We start from the raw sequence: 14,124 nt of genomic DNA, 5'->3' as shown, positions 1-14,124 counted from the left end.
TGTCGCGTCCAAAAGGCTTCTCAACTACCACTCTGTTCCAACCTGATAAGTGCACAGAAGATGGGACCCTATTCCTAGGAAAACGGGAAAAAGCGCCCAATGGTTGAGAAGCAACGACTTCTTAAAAGTCGTTCCACAAAACACTCTAATTTACAGGCAACAGGGTATTCAGAGTGCGTGTCTCCAAAACGTCACGTGTTCAAACAGCTGTTCGGGGGTCTCTAGAGTGCGGCCTACCCTTTTGTGCCCAGCAGTGCTTCCTGATTGATCGAACGCTGAGCGCGAAGAGCTGTGGCGGAAGTGCCAAGTAGAACAGCCTGTTGTTATTTTTCTCCGGCCCTTCAAGCTTGTCAAGGTAATTGCTAAGTTTCTTTAGTGCAACGGCATCGTCGTAGCCGTCGCCACTTCTGCGATTAGTACCACAATCACACCAAACTGCTTCGAGGGCAATAAAGCAATAGGGTGTGTTGGCACTACCGAGGAGTGACGAACGTTGCTTTACTTTTGTTTCAACTGTGGGAAGGACCGGCACCGGCACCATACCCGCTGCGTACATGTATGTGCAGATGCGTCGAAAACGTTCTACAAGGTCATCGCATTTGCTACTCAAAGGCGCCATCTGACGTGAGAAGTAGGTTGATAACTCCCTGAACAATCAAGACACAATAAGGCTTTCAACCTGTCGGAGCTCTCCATAGGGGCACTCTCACTCTCACTGAGTAAAATTCTACCCTCCTAAAACTCTACACAATTTTTGACTGCAAGTGCCCCATCAGAGGGATTTCAACGCACTTGAGGTGCTCTGCAATCTGTTTCCAGAAGTCTTCTACATCCAGTTTCGAGCGCGCAAATCCCTAGACAAGATAACAGATCAAGCAAACAAACTGCATATATAAAAGCATCGGAGCATCCAAGTCACCAGCACATAAGAACTTCTGAAAGCAGTGCCTCAAAGGAACTTCAATTAACTGCCACTATTTTTTCTGTCTGAAAGCGTATGGCAGCAACCTACTACGACGTGCACATTTGGCGGGAGAAGACCTTCGCAAAATAGGCTGAAAAGCGCGGGACTGAGGTACAGCCACCCGCAGCACAGGAAGTAGCTGGTGACGAAATCGACAATCCCTCTTCCAGCCGCACTGTTAGAATTAACTATGCAGGAGAGCTTCTAAACGGCTATATACAGAATCTGCTACGTATGTCACATGCTGCGCTCACTATGTCTTCCTCTTCGCCAGGTCGCCACTGGCACCAAAGACGATGACAGAAAGATGATGCGTGTCCAGTACATTGGTGCTTGTGTGCTTCACAAGCAGCGGCCGGTTCGCGTTCCTCCTTCTTCTTGAAAAGTCGTCAATTGAAGGGAAGGAAACAAGATAGCATCCCCCGCTACTAATTACTTCACGTGCCGGGAAATTAAGTGGCGACTGCACACCAAGAATGGCATACCAATCCACAATGATGAAAAACACGTTCGCTAGTGCATCAGACAGAAAGAAACCTAGCGGACAGTTTACCACACCTGTTCTGGGTCAGTTTCCATCTGGAACCACGTATTCAGCTTTGACTCTCCCTTGATGAGAAAAATCTTGCGGCTTGCTCCAGCAAGGAGGTGTAGAGTAACAGATATCCGGTCGTGCACGTCAAAACTGTTGAAGACACGCACCACTTAAGATTCTGCGTTTTTGTGTGAGGTTTAAGCTGGAAGTAGTAGCAAATCACAGTTAGGTTGGAACCCTCACCGGTCGGTGGTCGAATGAACCACCATGGAACGTGGGCATCTCGCTGTTTCGTGCTGAGTCACGCTCAGGGGTGGAAATATTGATGCTATGTGACCATCATCTCCCATTCCCAAAAGGACTAGATCCAAACCTCCGTGCCGCCGCAGTAAGTTGCTCAGACTCTGGCCGCACAGTTTACACACCACTCAATGCAACTTTGGCTGTGCAAAGAAGGTAGCCAAATAAGTCGGAAACTCAACAACAAATAGACATCCAAAGTCACACGCTGAAACTAGACGCTGCACAAATTCGAAGCAGAACCCTCCATGACTTTTACAACAGCTGCATGACCACTCGACATGAGCGCATCTTTTTAAATTCCACTGCGTAAGGCAGTGGAATTTAAAAAGATGCGAGGTATTAATCCACTCGGCTGGTTGTCGGAACCCACTTCTCTATACTCTGCAATGCATCTGTCCACGGGCAGCGAAGTGTCGGGATAAGAGAAGTCGATGGTGTAAGGCCAGGCATTGGCCGTTGGCCTGAACTTCATGGTGCCGCCAGCAGCGGGGTCACTCCAGACTTCTTGCCCAAACAGCTCCTCCATGACGAGACGGACATTCGACTTAGGATCAGTCGGCGGAACGTAGCGCTCATCGACAAGGAAGAAGCTTACACGCGAAAAATCTATGGGTGATTGCGAGAAACTTTCGGAGTCTGGTTGTTCGCTGGACTGCCATTGATCCTTCTTCCCTTTTTGAATGTGCGAAATTGCTGTCTGCCGTAGTGCCGCGTACAAAGGCCCTGGAGTACTACCGCCTGCCATCCAAAGTAATCCCACAAGACATCAATGGGAAAGGGCTCACTTTTGCAAGAGGAAATCGGACCAAGTGTATGGTAGTGCGTCGACTGATGAAGTAGCCAACGAACAGATTCACAAGGCTGAGACGACGAAAAGTACCCGCACACCTATGCATAATGGCAATTTGTTCCATATGACACTTTCGTACCTGAGAGCCCTACGACGAGTTGCTTAAAGGGGTTCTCGTCCAGCAGCGACCTAAGAGTCCTAAGGACAAGGTCCAGACTCTGTGCTTCAAAGTCTTCTACACTCTGACATGGCACACTGATGGCAGCTGGCTGCATCAGCCTGAGCCTCCTTTCTCCAGGTGACGAACTCATACTGGCCGACATAGCAACTCCTTCCTCCGCTGTCCTTGGTTGCAGAAACGAGTTACCTACAAGGCACGCCGGAACCGCGCAGAGACAGAACCACGTCAACTCTGGTAGTGCTTCTTCCCCTTCATGCTGAGTTGAAGGCAGTAAGTCTGCAATACGTAACTCGCGTATGTAACCTGTAAGCCCGATGCATTTAGGCTCTCCATAGACTGCGCTTAGAAATGCCGTTAGCACAATAGTGTAAAACCACCCATCCCTTTTCGAGTGGCCAATACGTAAAAGGGACTATGGGGTGCTTAAACTCCATACATGTGGACGCTCCACATCGTACACACTCCATTTACACACGTTGGACCGGCTAAAGCATTGTCTGCCGGCGCTTTGCGTGGAAGTGTGTTGCCACAGCTTGGCTTACCGCTCAAATTTTTCGACATGTTTCCGAAAAATTCAACACTGTTTGTGAAAACAGCTCTGCTATTACCGAACTCAACCACTCCCGAAAGAGGTCGCTGGTTTGCCACACGCTCCGCGCAAGAGATTTACATAAAAACAAACCCAGACGGATTTTGAAAGGTGTACTTAATCATATTTGAGACAAAACTGTAAGGGAACTGCATCCGTAACTGTTAAGATGGCGCAGCTGTAATCCGCCGCAAGCCTCCAACCGGAAGTTGGGACTGAAACCGTTGTGTCTGTCAAAGTAGAACATACCTCCGCCTGAAAAACACCCTCCCTGCAAGCACCTCATTAAACCAAATCAGAGACTCTATTAAAATCTTAACGCTGCTGTACTAAGAGTGTTTGGCGCATTGGCAATGCGGCGCGTTAATCTGTGGAGATGTTGGTGCTACGTTGGCTGCCGCGCTGTAGTTGGCTTCTTTTTTTTAAGCTTTTACCTCCGAAATGGCTGCACTGTTTTTAAAGTGTTCCAGAGTGTGTGTTGAGTCTATAGTGGGGGTTTTGCATGGGAGTCGATGCGATGTTGGTAATTGGCTCTAGTAGGTCATCGTACTGGGGGGTTGGCAAATGTAGGAGCGTATGAAGGCTTGTACACCGAGCTGAAAAACCTCATTTTTGATTCTTTGCTACGTGAAAGTTCCAACTTCAAAATTTCCTAATTCACATCATTCGGTAACATCCCACAGTTTGTCAACTCCCGGCACGGCCACTAGACTAATACAATTCAATTTTTCAGTATCTGAAGAGCAGCTACTTGAGTACGAGAGGCTAGGAGACTGCCTGTAGTTCCAAGTAGGAGGCGTTAAGATTCACTCCTACTGGTTCTACGGAGGAGTAGCTGATGAGCATAGCCACCAGACGGATGCAACCCAATTTTTCATCATCTGAGGAGCGGCTATGTGAGTACGAGAGGGTAGGAGGTTGCCTGTCGGACCAAACAAAAGGTGTCAACATTCCTTATACGAAGCGGGAAAACGATAGCCTGAATATATCAAAACTTCAAGTTATGAAAGGACCATTCGACTGGTCAAAGCTGGTCTGCTGTGTGGCTTAAACCAGAATGGAAAAAATCTACTAAAAAATGATGCATGGGACAGTGCTCACGAGCGAGAATATTATCGGATGAGGGTCTGGCAAATGTTTCCGCTGCTCGCACTGGGATCCTACGCCAGTGCAATGATTCGAGAACCCACAGAGCTGACACATGGCTCAAATACCTGACTTCAAGCACTTGATTTTTCTCCGTAAGTTTCCCACTGATTGTGTGTGATGCTGGGAGGAGCGGTGAAGTCCCCTTGTCTCCTTTCCAGTTGTTGTCAACACAGGCCGAAAATTCTTCCATGCATTTTCCTTACTAGGAACCATCGGACTCAATGAAGGCCCAGTTCATTTATTGCAAGAGGATATCCCGTTAGCCGAGCTTGTGCTTGCTGTGACTCAAGTGGCTTTGGCATGAAAATACCGGCGCCAGTACAGCTTCCCAAGGCTGTAGCATTTACTATTCTACGTATGAAACATAGTTGGAGGGGTTTTTGCTACAGGATTTGGGCTCTTGCTGCGGAAGCTGTCTCCGGTGTTTCTCTGTAAGACCAGGGATTGGAGCTGGCAGTGTCGCCGTTGCAGCATGCGGAGACGCGTACCAAAAGACGCCGAAAACCTTGGGCAGGCTGAAAAACAGACAGACGTGAATTATCATGCTTTAAAGGGTTTATCTGAGAACGTTTGTCCTTATTGGATTTGTGTGCACCGATGTAGCGAGAAAGGAAACCCATGCAGGGATGAGGTGAGGCCGCGCTCACTAGAACTTGGGGGCTGCTCCGGGATTATTTGAATCCCCGGGGGTTGCGGCTGACAATGACAGCACTGGTGTGGGGCATCGCCGCAACCGGGTAAGGAGAGTCAAGACTACGATTTTTCGGCTTTTAAGGAGGTTCGATGGACAGATACGACGGATGATTGGCTACTGATTATTTGGTTTTGTTTTATGAGGTATGTGTCGAGTGCAGAGGATTTGTCGGAGGGGCGTCCTATTCATGCGCCAGGACGCAGCGTAGTAGCAGCAGAGAGCGCTGTTCACTAAATCTACCGAGGCAGCTACTTTGCTGGGTACCGACAAATTGAAATGCATAATTTATAGTCACAAACGTCGCATGCTTTCGCATATTGAATACTGGGAAATTTAGGTACAGACACCCCTCAGGCGAGCCGAGAACGTTGAATGCTAAACTTGGCATCAGATGCTCACCTTCTACTAACTCGAAAGCAAAATATTTTTTGGGAAGAACAACAAAGCAAACACACCAGGGAATGCATTAAGAATTGTTCGTCTCCATGAAATTGATGAAAAATAGACTGTGCTAACAGGCGCAGAGATGGTTTGCGTGCTCCTGTCAAACTTAATACATGCTCCACATGCACTAACGCACCGTGCGAAACTCATTATTACAATTAGTTCTCATGTTTAAGCAATTCTGTATGCTTTTGCTCTCTGTCGATATACAGCAGCTTGGTTATGCGCGAAGCTTTCATGAGTCTATGATGCCTCTACAATAGAAGAACTATGGGGCATCATTTGCCAACATCTACCGAACCTTTTTTCCAAAGTGAGGAGCTTACATCGGGTTTTGCACACTCAGTAAAACGAACTTAATTCCACCCATGAACCCCGACTCTTACAACATCGACTATCGGTGGGAAGAGGACAATTTTAAAATGTATTAGCTCCAAACAAACGACTTGAACTGTAGCAGAAACAAACCATCCAATTAACTAAAGTTTGCTAATCTTTTCTGGAAACCGGTCCTCAGTAGTCCAACGTTCAACGTTGGCACCCAAAGGCTTCGGGCGTGAAGGCTTTCACTGCAGCTAGCACCACGCACAAGCAACTAAAAAAGACGAGAAATCTGCAAGCATAAAGCTTTTGAGGCCTTTGGAGTCCTATCACAACTGGGGCCTTGGCAATATACACGCATGGCAAGATGCACTCTAAAGAATTTGTGATTTCGTATGGTGCATGCGTGCATTCACCTGTAATGTAATCTGCCGGTACAATACTGTCAAAAGGTTTGCGTTGATCTAACATATTAAAATAAAGAAAAGAACATATAATGTTATGGGGGCAATCCTCGATCAATCATCCGTGGCATTAGGCAGCAGTCGTGACCAAACAATGAATTCTTCCTGTTGTGGTCTATCTAAACGAGACGGTGGTGCCTCTTCAGCAAGCCGAACGCCAATGCTTAGCCTTTGCAGCCCGACACCGCTGAGCATATCGTTTAGGCGACGCCCTGCTTAGCAGGATTCTTGCTTCAAAGCCCTGGGAATTCAGAGGGCGTTCAGGGCTACCAGCTGCCTTTCCCACCAGCAGCTGCCGTATATAAAATGCTGGGGTTATTTGCAGCAGCGGAAAAGATATCAGTCACAAGGGTTGCGTTTTAGCAAAGTAAATAGCCGGGCACAGCTACTACCTTTGGGCACAAAAGAACACTAAGTAACATTCCCATAGTCTACGCAATGCTCGTGCGAGCCAATGCCAAATTGCAGCTAAGGGCCACGTACTGCACAGAAAGTGCAAAATGATTGTCAAGTTACTGAAAGAAACAGCAATCTGTTCAGTGGCATATTCGAATGCATGTTAATTCGCGTTGCATCGCGTTCTTAGAGTTGGTCACCTGCATTCAAAGCCAGAATCATACGCCTGACATTGCAGTAACGGTATAATCAGTATCGTCGGACACATGATATGTTTAAAGCATCACAAGGTCTTCTAGCAAACCGCCAAGCAGTGAAACTCATGGCGAAGAAGCGTACGTGGTACTCCGCCGCATCATGTCCATGAATTCATCGAAGTCAATCTGAAGTGCAGGCATATGATCACATCATTTCTTCGAGACAGCTATTAGGTATATCAAGTACACTAGTTCCAGCAGTTTCATCGAGACAGCTGTTAGGTATATCAAGTACACTAGTTCCAGCAGTTTTTTGGATGATGAAGCGTTATTAGGTTGCATCTGACCTCGAGCTAATTTGAAAGAGTCTAGGGCACCACAACTTCGCTTCTGTGTCCCGCTAATGTCATCCAGTGAGGCGAGCTAAGTGGATGCGTAGTTCTGACTGCGCCATCAAGCTTGGGTATTTACAACAATGACAAGCTAAACGCTTAATTACGAGCATTTCAGAACTAGGACCTGCAGGCCGCCTCTACCCAGAAACCACCATAACGAACCTCTCCATCTCCATTCCGGTCCACCTCACGGATGATACTTTTGATTTGCTGCATTTGCTGTTGCTTCTGTTGCGGGGATTGACTGCTTCCTGGTCCTTTGTTGGCGTCTTCTTGAACATCCTGTGCCGCAGCAGATTGGGCATGCAACGAAGCGCTGCCATTGCCGAGCGATGCAGGCGACGGAAAAACGCTCTGCACGTCCGTGTTCAAGAGAACATGCGCTAGATCCTGAGCAGATATTCGCCCGTTTCCGTCCAAATCAAAGACACGGAACGCCGCCCAGCACACGTCTTCCTGTAAAGAAGCACAAAATTTTAAGCACACCTCCAGAAGCGTGTGGACAAGGGAACGCATCTTGAAATACCCACGAGCAATACTAATGCAGCAGTAATCTTTACACGTCCTAGTGCGGAACAGCCAAGCACAGTGCCTGCTGTAGGAGCTAATGTAGTGTCTTTTGCATCAGAACACAAAAAAAGCATTAATCTACTCACTTGTATATACTGCCTCTTGTCAAGTGTGGCCGCAACAAACTCTGTGTAGTCAATTACTCCTGAGCCGTCCGAGTCCACGTCATTCATCAGTTGCTCTAGGTCGCTAGGTAGTTCTTTCATGCCTGCTTTCTTGAGGCCCGCTGCGCCCCCATGTTTATGAACAAATCAACAGCAACAAAATACAGTGAGTACAAGCGGCCACCGTGCTTCGTCAGCAACACAGTACTTAATGACCTCCAGCTGGGCAAAGTTTACCGGCGTGATTGCCCTCGAATGAATTTTTGCTTATTTCGTACTTCATGATTAAAACTAACCCAGAAATTAGTGCTAGGATGTATTTCTGGTGAACGTTTTAAATGCAAAGACAGACTAAACGTGTCGGCAATAGACATGGAAATTGAGACTTGGAAGAGAAACATCTACTCACTTCGCAACTCGTGGAGGTTAATGCTTCCGTCTCCATCCTCATCTAATGCTGAGCACGTCAGATCAAACATGCATGTTTCATTGTTAGCTTCGTAGTCAGGACTCGCCCTGAGATGTGTTACACTTTACTGCAACGCGGTATGCAGGCAAAGTGTTTCGCGGTTACTATCGCCACAGAGCAACGCTTCATTTGCTCTCGTATTTCTGCGTTGCAGCCAGTCTGTTCCTCAGTCTTTTGATGCTGAAGAGAGGGGCAGCAATACAATGTACCAAGGAAAGTGTGTGTGAGTAGCTCGATTTGCGACTCGCTCATCTGCTGCGCTATAATGGTCAGTGCTGCCTTTTTCAGTTTGCAGAGAGCTTGGAATGCCTGCACATAAGCTGCACAAGTTTCAGGGCAACACGATTGTAAGATGATATTAAGTTGACGTGCCTCCTAGCCGGAACGACTACTACAGTGCAAACGAAAGTAAATGAACCCAGCTCTAATGTCTCGCCTCTATGCATTCTATACGAAAGAACGTGTCCCTTTGTATCCAGTTTCCTTTTCATGGAACGCGTGACCCAAAGAAGATACTGATCTAGTTCTCCACTACATCACTCCGCATGCGTACTCTGAAGTGATCGAGCATTGTGCGGCTGAAGGGCGCATCTGCTGCTGGATTGGCGCCTGTGGAATAGTGTTTAATCCAAGGATGGTTGAGCGCCTGCTCGGCCGATAGTCGTTCTGCGGCGCAATGCTGCAACCCAGCGTGGGAATAGTCAACAGCGATCAGACTTCCCTCTATCGTCTAAACTGAACTGGTGGCAGCATGACTCCGTACTCTGTCATTCATTCAGGCTATCTCTCACTAGGCCAATGTTGTAGTGCTAGTAAACTCGGTGTGGGTGCGTGTTCTCATCCTTGAGCAGCATCCACAATCGCGGCCTCACAAATCAGCACAAAGCACTACAGTTTTCGAGGCATAATGTTACGTATTCTACAATGGTGCTTACGGTGAGGATCGAAGGCCATTAATTTCCTAACAAGGTCTTTTGCCTCATTCGAGACTCCCTTCCAGTCATGCTCATTAAATGTGTACCTCCCAACCTTGACCCGTGCAAGGATTTCAGCATCATTTTCTCCATGAAATGGGGGGTAGCCGCAGAGAAGAATGTATAAAATGACTCCAGCCGACCACATGTCGCACTTGTATGTGTATTTTCCTTGTAGCACTTGAGGTGCTACGTAAAATGGCGTGCCCGCCCGTGTGGACATGAATGCATTATTGCTGAAGCGTGTTGCCAGCCCAAAGTCTGTACATCAAACACAGCAGAAAATGCCTGCGGTACTATGACACCCTACACAGCCAGCAGCCATACGCTGTGTCACAACATGATTCCGCGAAAGTCTTCTTTGCAGCACGGTATAGTGCACAGCGACTTGCTCATGCGGACATCCGACAGTTTGCAGCATGAACTGAGGTTAAACAAATTGCTCAAGGAGGAAGCTTGACCCGAAGGGCACGAAATCGATGATTCACTTGGATACCGTCGCGCATATGTGCCAACTTATCTGCTACAGCTTTCTTGTGTGTAGCCTGTCTGATTCTGTGTGCAGTCCTTTTTTGGAAGGACTGTTTGAAAACGATCTTTTGCCTGTATGAAGGTGTTTGGTACCGATTATTTTGAAAGGTGCGTCCTTGCCCTTGTCAAGGAACATGAAGTTTTCCGGTTTAAGGTCCCTGTGCACAATCCCATGCTTGTGCAAATAGAAAAGCGCTGCCAGTATGGAGCGCATAAGCGAGCAAGCATATGCCTCTGAAAAGTATCCTTGCTCTATAATGCGATCAAAAAGCTCTCCACCTCTGCAAAGCTCCATTACGAGGTACACATTTTTGTGGTCTTCAAATGTTTCAAAAAGTTTTCTGAAAACACAAGAGTGAGCGCAAGATCTGATTTACAAATTATCGAAGAAAGGCTTATGCGAGTCCCCTAAAAAATACACAGGCTGATATGAAAGTTATATATGCCAATGCATGTGTAGAGTCACCTGAAAAACAGATAGGGAAACAATCTATTAAGTGATGAAATTTGTATATGCCAATGCATGTGTAGAGTCACGTGTAAAACAGATAGGGACACAATCTATTAAGCTCTGCGTAGGCTGTCATGTACAGTTTATCGAATGCTCCGTTGCCCAAAAGAACTCTTAAAGGAGAGATCAAATGATTATGAAGGACCACGAACGGTGCCTTCGTGCTGCACTCTAGCATTTAGACAGTTGTTTCAAAAGCTTGTTCTCGACGAAAGTTTGAATGCTTGGCTCATGATTTCCTTTGGGGCTACTTGCTTATTAAGTGACGAAACTTGTGATTCGGCAGGCGTGCACTTATCGCTACCTTGTGAGCTTCCGAGTGTTTTTCACATGAACTGACTATAAAGCAAGTGAGCGTTTGTCTACGAAAAGTTGGCTAGCAGCATGTTATTATGCAGTCGTGAATTCTTGCGTTGAAACCAATGAAAGACTAACATGATATTTGGATGATCGAGAGATTTCATGATTGAGATTTCTTGTTTAAACCTTTTGACATTTCGAACTTTGCTTTTGCTGATTGTTTTCACAGCTCTCACTGTCTTCGTCGACTTGTTGACAGCTCTACAGACACTGCCGTATGTACCTTGTCCTAACTTTCTTGGCTCCACGTCATACGAATCAGTGAGAGGGCCAGCAAAGGAGAGAATAAACCCTTCCCGCTTGAATTTCCATGGTGCACCTTCAGCAGCACCATGTGCTGAAGAGTGTTCTGCTGGCCTAGCCACATTTTGCGTTGAGCGATTGGATGCAGAGCAGTCAGCGTGTGTTGCATCAGAGGCTGGTGCACTGCCGCAAGTCCGGGCGTTACGTGAAGCGGAAGATTTTAAGTGGGCAGCACCGCAGCAGGAAAGAGGAGAGTCAGCCGCGGTGTAGGTGCGATTTGAGCTCTCATGGTACACTATACCTGGATGAGTTCTGTGGTGGTCTGAATGACAGGTCCGTTGATTGTCGCTTGCATTTTCATGAGCCCCGCGGGGGCAAAGACAAGTGGAAATGCCGTGCATATCCATCCAAGCAGGTGCACTGGCCCTTCTGTGCCCAAATTTGAGCTAATTGGATACAGGAAGTGCATCTGATATACGTTGATGCAATGGCTGCTGCAGCCACTTTGTCTAGTGCTCAAGCTAAGGGCCCGTGCCAGGCTGTGAAAGTGTTTTATAACCGACGCTTTGCGTATATTGCTCTTGGATGATGCGATCCTTGGCGATTTTTTGTTTTTCAATAGAATGCGAGCATAGTTGAAAAAGCAGGAGAGCGTTCAAAAAACAAATGCGATTACCTTTTGGTAATTACTTTTTAGAGGCACAGCTTGCTGTGACTCAATTTTTCAGGACAACTGTATGCAAGCCCTTGACAGAAACATTTTTCAGCGCTGCGAATTAGTTTACTTTTGCTTGGAAAGAAACTTTCATGGCTGAACTTGTCCTGCAAGTGCTTGATAGGCAAGCAGACTTCCTTCGTCATTCGTGCGCACAACAGACAGGAAGCCTGCCATTCCGTTGAGCGCCACGATGTTGCTACAGCTGAAAGGTTGAGCAGCCTTGTCAGCAACGTGTGCTCGGAACGCCGTGAAAGAGACTCTGCCTTCATGCGTAAAAACGGGGCTGGCCACTGCATGCATGCACTGTCTCATGGGGCTGGACTCTAGATGCAGGGGACTGTAAGATGGCACCTCAACACATTTCGTCCTTATCTTGTCTGTTGGGCTATTTAAAGTGTACTTCAACATATATGAATATCTCCTGCGGCTTCTTTTCACCCTGGTAATCTTTGGTTCTTCACTTGTACTTTGTCGAATTGGGTGCTGTGCTTCTAATGACCAGCAGACATAAAGCCGTAGATATCCCATTTCTCCCGTGGTTAATTTGCCTTTGAGTTTTTTAAAGTTATTTTGAATAAATAATTGGAGAAGCTTCTCTGGTTGGTGCTGCTGGAATATTAGAACGAGCCAGTCCGCAGCAGCTGTTTTCTTTCAAGGGCATTTTTGAAATTGGCGCCGCTACGATGTTGGCGCTTACCAAGTATAAGTACAATCGACGTTTCGTCTATTCGATGTCATTGAGTCTCTCTATCGGACCGCAACGCCGTCTTCGAGGTTTGATCTGACTTTTGGATGAGCGTTACGATGTGAAGGCTCCTTTATATAGGCAATTAACTTGATGTAGACAGTTAAATTGTCCTAGTCCAATCAAAAAGTCAAGAAGCCTTTGAAACAAGAAGCAAGGCCTCATTGTGTCTGGATCTCTACATCGACGTTGGCACCCAGAGAAACTTCCACGGCAACTATTATGTTAATAACTAGCGAAAAATTCACGTATCTACAATGCAAGCTTTAGCACTTTCAAACCAGCCTGTTGTAGTACTGTTGCGCCTATGACTATTCCACTGCAGAGACGTCGAAGTCCAAGAAAGCCATGTAACCTGCAAATTCTCCTATTTAGCTCAGCGTAGAGCAGTTCACATAATTAGTGCGTGATTTTTATCCATACTAACCACATGCAAACGAAAGTTAAGGCACATTTGCATGAGCCCCGCAAAAGTCCAAGAGCCCAAACTAGCCGCTAAGCTTAGTCATGAACACTGCAGGCTGAACTCGTAGCCGTAGCATTGGTACTGATAAAAAGCGTTTGCAGTGATTGTACTCTGCAGCTTAATTTGAAACATTGGATATTGCAAGAAGCGACGATACGTGCCTGGTGAAAAGAGAAGGTTCAAGTGAGCAAGGAGGGTATAAAGTAAAGCTAATACTACGCAATGGTGTTTCCCCCGGAAATGCCATTTTTGTGATATTCTTGCACCATTGAACTTTCTGTGGGTGTCGTCAGCGCTCAGGGCCTCACCCTGCAGTACTATTTGTCAGGAAATCTTGAATGCTCTAGGCAGTTGCGCTAGTCCAAATAGGCTTAAACCTTCGCCTTGTTCCTTGAATTCCCTTGGATCACATATTCAAAAGCTTGCTCATGTAGTTGCCATCTCCGGAGCTGTGGCATGGCTCCTGGAATATTAATCTGCCTTAATGGGTGTGGAGTTTAAATAGCAACATTGGAAGAGCTGGTGAAAACGTACGGACACAGAAGCTCACTTACTGAAACAGAGGGAGCTCGTGGCAGTTTTCTCTCGTTCTCAACGTCATTAATTGAAGGAAACCTCAACACTTTGTTACACGGGATTCGATGCTAAGTTGTTCCAAAGTACTTTGTAGACACGCTATGCGCGACCACAAGTCAGAGACACCCAGGGGTGGGCCCTTGCCTGTGGAGACAACGGATAGACACAGAGAATAAACTTATGTTTGCCCAGTGTTTACGCCCACATCTTTCTCTTCTAAGCTGTATTTTTTGTAGTACCATTGCATTGCTGTCACTCTTCTGCCAGAAAGTCGAGCCACATGTCTGTACGGCCGCTTTGGGACTGTCCTACGAATAAGTTTCCCTGCAACTGAAAGATATTTAATCTTTCTGCGGAAACGCCATTTTTGAAAATGCATGCACATCCTGGATATACATCGAATTTGCAGTTCGTTCAGGCCTGACTTGGCGACCA

General features: G+C 46.7%; 1 protein-coding gene across 1 annotated transcript; it reads right to left on the bottom strand.

Annotated features, from left to right (window-relative positions):
• Positions 1-7,539: 7,539 nt before the first annotated feature.
• On the bottom strand, positions 7,540-8,198 carry ENH_00053980 (CAM kinase, CDPK family, putative; the record flags this gene model as incomplete). Its single annotated transcript, XM_013583737.1, has 2 exons — positions 7,540-7,878; positions 8,079-8,198. 2 exons carry the CDS (start codon positions 8,196-8,198, stop codon positions 7,540-7,542), a joined length of 459 nt encoding a protein of 152 aa, XP_013439191.1.
• Between the last annotated feature and the right edge of the window lie 5,926 nt (positions 8,199-14,124).

Source organism: Eimeria necatrix, genomic scaffold, assembly GCF_000499385.1.
Source record: "Eimeria necatrix Houghton genomic scaffold, Enh_scaff43, whole genome shotgun sequence".
In the NCBI taxonomy this organism is placed as follows: domain Eukaryota; phylum Apicomplexa; class Conoidasida; order Eucoccidiorida; family Eimeriidae; genus Eimeria; species Eimeria necatrix.
The sequence above is the reverse complement of the archived record's forward strand: the minus strand, read 5'-3'. Positions and strand labels throughout refer to the sequence as shown.